Here is a 6,000-nt window from a genome sequence, read left to right as displayed (position 1 = left end):
ATGGTTTAGCGGTTAGTGTTCCTGGCTATAAACACTGAGAGCATGAGTTCAAATCCCAAGTCTGCCATCACCTCCTTACATTTTAGAAAGCTGTAAATAAATACTGAAACTTAGCTGTAACTAAATACTGAAACTTGGCAAATGCATAATTGCATCCTGCACATATGCATGTCTGTTTCTTGAATATACATGGCCATTGACATGCAATTTTAGGTGATGTAGCCAATGTATTACTATGTGGCCCAAAAAAAAAAAAAAAATTATGACACAACTGTGAGCACACAGTGTGTTATGGTTGGGCATTGAACTCATGATAGCAATCTTTGGCTGTGAGCTCAGCCCACTACACCAAAGTGCTGAATACAATCAGATATGCCTGAAAGTTTCAGATGAAGATAGCCAATTAGAGAGCTGTGTAGTCTGCTATTAGTAAATCTAAAGGTTAAAAACACATAAGATACAAAACTATACACCTTAAAATTACAATAAACCATAATGGATGACATTGCTGTGTAATAGTGATTCAGAATAGACAAAATTTCCTTTTATGAAAAACACAAAGGGATTTTGGTTAACTCCAAACCCGAATTCAGTCTAAGTTAACTCCAACTCCGAATTCACTAAAGCACCTAGTTGAAGGTTTAACTCCAGCCATTTACCCAATTAGGATGCTAATGAGTTTAGGCTGGAGATATTTCTGGAGAAGTGAGTAGCTCTACTCCAAACTTATACTGAATTAGGCCCTTACTGTCTGTTCTTTTGTGGACCTATAAATAAACAAAGCCCATTGTTCAAGGGAGGACTGCTCCTATGGACATAGACCATGATACAGCATGTACCTGTCTCTTTATCGCCAAGCACGCTAGGATTTCGTTATAAAAAGAGCTGTACATTATACTTTTCAGTACAAGGGATTAATAGCGCTTGGCACATAATATCCGCAAGTGCACTTCTCAGAAGAACGCAGTTTTCAGCACACAGCGATTTTCTATGCACCAAACCCCATTCATTTCCAGGACAAGGTGCTAAATAAAATTTTTCTCCCCAGTCTCACAAAAGAACTGGGGGGCTACACTAACCCAGCTGGTAACGTTATAAATCATAGGAAGCGCCCTCATGGTTAAAGAAGACAGAACTATACTTGAAAAACTTGCATAAATAGTCTCCAGGACCAGAAGGCTTACACACCCGAGGGCTCTTAAAGAACTCAGCCAGGTGATAGCCAGACCATTGTTCCTAATTTTTATGGATAGTCTGACAGGAATGGTGCCAGCTGATGGGGGGAGCCAATGTACCAATATTAAAAAAGGGCTGAGATAGAAACTATAAGCCGTTAGCCTAACATTAGTCTGCAAGATATTGGAGGGGATGAAAAGGGACTATATACAAGACTGCAAAAATGGTATTAGTAGTAATCAGCATGGATTCATGAACAATCATTCTTGCCAGACCAATCTATTAACCTTCTTTGAAGTAGTGAATTTCCATCTACATAAAAGGCCAGTGGATGTGGTGTATCTGGACTCTGCAAAGGCAATTGATACAGTTCCCACAAATGCTTACTGTACAAAAAAGGTACATAGTTATGGACCATAGGATGAGTACCTGGATTGAAAGCTGGCTCCAGGAGCGAGTCCAGAGGATGGTGATAAACAGGGAGTACTCCGGTTGAACGTTAAAAATGGCCAATTCATTTAATCATAGATAAAAATTCAGCGCAACTGTATAAAATATTATAATAGAAAGCTGCTATGCACTAAAGGGTCAATAAACCAAAAGTCCCAATAACAAATATATAACAAAAAGTGCAGCGCTATCAAATATGGATTATGAAGAAGATATCGAGGAGAGCAGTCCACAGGTGAAAATTATGGTGAAGCATGCACAAGATATAAACATTCAGTGCTCTTCAATGTGCTGGTAATCCTCCACCCAGTCTCATTAGCCTCTCACCTCACACTTAGCCCCTGTGTCACCAGACGGGCTAGTAGGACAAACTTTCTCCAAGGATATCACCAATATAGATCAAATCAGTATTCCTCTTCATGTTTATATCTTGTGCATGCTTCACCATAATTTTCACCTGTGGACTGCTCTCCTCGATATCTTCTTCATAATCCATATTTGATAGCACTACAATTCATTTAATCCCCTAGTGACTGTGGGTAACAAATCCCAACAATTTCTCAACTTTGACATGCATTACACCTACATTGTATATCCAGGTGAATTCTACTTCTACTCTTCTTCCCCTCCCAAGACAAAAATAAGGCTCTTTTGTTAATGGATAAACTCCAGAGTTTGATATTGTCAAAGGAAAAATGACCCAAAATGTTGAAATTTTGCCATATACATTTCTTGCCATTGCCAAAACTTACCAAATAACCCAAAATAAATTGTTCCTGCTCCTAACAAAATCGCAGCGATACCACATTATGTGAATACTAGTGGATTGTACCCGTATAGGGCCTAGAAGTAGTGGTGCACATTCTGTTTTTTATTACATTCTACCTAAACACACTGACACCTATAATAAAAAAACACACAAAACAAAAACCCTACCAAAAATATACTGACCCCAACCTTGACTACTCTGGCACTGACCTAGAACCAACCTTGATCTGTTTTTTTTTTTACCTTTCTTCTTTACACATCCTCTCAATTAAGGGGAAGGTATACCCAGGGGTGGGCTCAGTGACTGAAAACAATGATTGGATATCACATTGTTCAGGTGACCCCCAGGTAACAATAAGTTTGAGACCAGGGCTCCGAGAGCCCCCAAGCCAAAGGTATGCATATATGCAGCCCCACGGAAAAAAGCCCAGTCCAGGGAGGCCACAAATGCCTACTGTCTGCAAGAAGGGGTTAAATAACCTGCTTTGGGTGCCCAAAACCTACCTGTGAAGTAGGCCATCTGTAGGATGTATGCAACTACATACATACTTTAAAAAGGTTTGTACGAACAGGAAATTTTCTGTCTGATCAGCTCATCCCTACATGTTAGTACAAGCTCTTAAAGGGATTCCAAATGCGCCATTTTAATTCAAACATATGTTACACTTCCCTACTCTATGCAGTGGTTTTGCACAGAGCAGCCCTGATTCGCCTCTATGATCCCCCACCAGCGCTCCCAGCTCCTCCTCTGCACTGAATGCCCCCATATCAAGCATCTTGCTATGGGCCACTTGAACATGCTCACTCTGGAGCCCTGCTGTATGTCCATACCTTGCCCCTTCTTAACTGGCTGTTTACCAATGGCTCCCACTGCTGTGTTTGTGCCAAAAAGGAGAGAGTCGAGAGATGCTCTCGTGCACATCACTGGATTAAGATCAGGCTTAAGTATAAGGGGGGACTGGGGGGTGATCTGCTTGCGCAAGATTACCTTAATGCAGAGAATGTATTGAGGTAAAAACAAAAAAAAAAAAATCTGCCTTTTAGAACCATTTTAAGATAGTTCCCGATAGTTGCATGAATCCTACAATTACTCCTCATAATTGGCCTACTGTCTTAGGAAAATGTAGAAGGACAAAATCACTCCAGACAAGACATGCACTGAAATCTTTTATTACTCATACAGGGTAATCTTCCCGAGACAAGGTCTCATAATCCTGTAAAACATTCATGTGTAGTGACAACCACTAAGGATGGATTGAGAAGAGACCGTCATCCAGCAGGTCCAGCTGTGTTAGACTGAGACACTGTTTTCTATACAAGTTGGGTCCAGGTAGAGATAGGGTAGACGCAGGCCTTTGTTCCTATCTTGGATGGATTTAGAGATTTTAGCCATTTTATCCTGGAATTCCTTAATTAAATGCTGTGGGGTCTTCTCCGTAAAACGTACATTAGGGTAGTTTCCTAGGCACTTCTGTTGAGAAATTTGAGGTTAGCAATACAATACATACACAGAACAGTATTAAAGCACCATAGTACTTCAGTCACATTCAACTGTACTTGTTCTTTAATGGTAAAGTTTTACATCAGTAGCATCCGACAGTTCGTTTTTTTTTTTTTTTTAAAGTTTTGAATAGAGTGGAGAGCGATTAGAATACTTGTCAGTGTTTGTGGTCTGTGCCTCCTTTAACCACTTCAGCTCCAGAAGGTTTGCCTCCCTTCATGACCAGGCCATTTTTTGCGGTCTAGTACTACGTTCCTCTAATTGTGCGGCCGTGCAATTTTGAAAAACAAAACCTCAATATTTTTACTTTCAGCTATAAAACCTATCCCAAAAAAAAAAAAAAAAAAAAATTCAGGCAACTCTGTATGCCGCTACATAATTTTGGGGAAAAAAAATCCCTATAAGTGTATATTGATTGGTTTGTGCAAAACCTAGTCTACAAAACTGTATACATTTATGGAATTTTTTTTATTAGCGACTTCTAGTGATTGGCTTCCGCTGTGTCCAATCACAGCAGGAGTGGGTCGCTGGCAGCACACATGTGCACCCCAGACCAGGAAGTGCAGAATCGCGTACCATGACGCGATTCTGCGCATAGGAGCCGCCGCCCCACAGGAAATATATATGTGGGGTGGTCAGGAGGAGGTTAAGGAAATTCACTGAAAGTAAGGAAAATGCCAAATTTTGGATTGCCACCCAGAAAATAGAAGGGAAATCTTCCAATGGGGACACTAGTTCTTGTGACCTAGGGGTCCCCAATGAACTCCCTTATTTGGGGGATTTCCCCTTACTTCCCATTTGGCTGTGTGACAGGAAATGAAGGGAAATCTCCACAATGGAACAGACAAATTATACCCCTCCCTTGCTCTATCCAAAATGAACGTTTCCCTATAATGCTGAACTGATGAAGCAACTTGGATAAACAGCAAAACTGCAACATTACATGGCAAGTGCAATTGAATGCGACTACTAGCTATACTCTAATTAGAACAAAAAATTACTAACAATTTGCAGAAATTGCATGCACAGAAGGCTCTCTCACTTTAAACATTTCATATGCAGCACATACGTACAATGCTCCCGCCAGTTCTTGGCACTCACCCTATCCAGGGGCTCCTTGCTCAGGAGCCACACTGCAGCCATGCCAGTAGCTGTAGTGTTAGCATCTGGCAATGCTTTTAGAAGCTCCTGCATTGTTGTGACTCCTTTAGCGGTGGGTGGTGGACTCTTCATGGAGGTGGGTCCATTGGGCATCCAAGAATAGAAGTCGAACTGCACAGGAGACATATCCAACCCAGAAAGTGTAAGACCGAAAGATTGTGAAAACCATATAAAAAAAAGTCGATAATGTATTACACAAAGTATGTATAGGTTGAGGCTATGCTTTGAATGTCATTTTAAAAATTGTTAATTATGGTGTTTTAAAAAACCAATGTAGGAATGCTAGCAGGCATGCCATAGCTGTATATAAACCAAGGCAGTGCTCCTCAAATTCCTGCTACCCTGCTGTTAGGAGCTGCTGTGCAGCTGAGGCTACCGCCAACAGTAAATCATAAATGAAACGTGCAATAAAAAAAATAAAAAAACACAATGATCATCAGTTCATAATAGTCCCAATGGGCAGGGTCTCCAAAATCCAGTGCTGTGTGAACCACACCAATGATAAAAAAAAAGTGCTTAAGGTGCTGTAATATTCCAAAGCAGGCGATTTAAAAATTTTGTGCAATCCAGTGTTCAATCCGAGTGCTCCACCACCATGTGCATTGGCCGCGCACCTTAAAATGTAATGTATTGTGGCACCTACTTATTCAATAGTATAGCACAAATCATTCTTATTACCAACGGCCACACACTACTGTTTGCCGTACACTCCACACTGTGCAAGTCATCTCAGACTTACCACACCCCCTGTAAGCCACACCCAATATTTAATGGGTTTAAGCCACTCCCACATTTTGCCGCTACATGCTACACTCACTGCATTTTTTTTCCATCAATGCCTAGGGCCCACTCATTTCATGATACACCCTTGTGATAAGGGAACCATTATTAGATTTAAGGGAATGTCGTCTCATACTGTAAATGAAGCCAAATCCGAACAAAAA

At 40.8% G+C, this 6,000-nt stretch overlaps 1 protein-coding gene across 1 annotated transcript in view; it reads right to left on the bottom strand.

The window, feature by feature from the left end:
- Window positions 1–3,685: 3,685 nt before the first annotated feature.
- LOC309548235 (hydroperoxide isomerase ALOXE3-like) overlaps window positions 3,686–6,000 on the bottom strand; it is a gene marked incomplete at both ends in the record, with an annotated part of 173,004 nt that continues 170,689 nt past the window's right edge. The window contains one exon of the mRNA XM_082248187.1: window positions 3,686–3,793. Coding sequence (XP_082104313.1) covers window positions 3,686–3,793 — 108 coding nt within the window. The remainder of the gene's footprint in view (window positions 3,794–6,000) is intronic.

This window comes from Pelophylax lessonae, assembly GCF_965119305.1.
Source record: "Pelophylax lessonae genome assembly, chromosome: 2".
NCBI classification, from domain to species: Eukaryota; Metazoa; Chordata; class Amphibia; order Anura; family Ranidae; genus Pelophylax; species Pelophylax lessonae.
The sequence above is the reverse complement of the archived record's forward strand: the minus strand, read 5'-3'. Positions and strand labels throughout refer to the sequence as shown.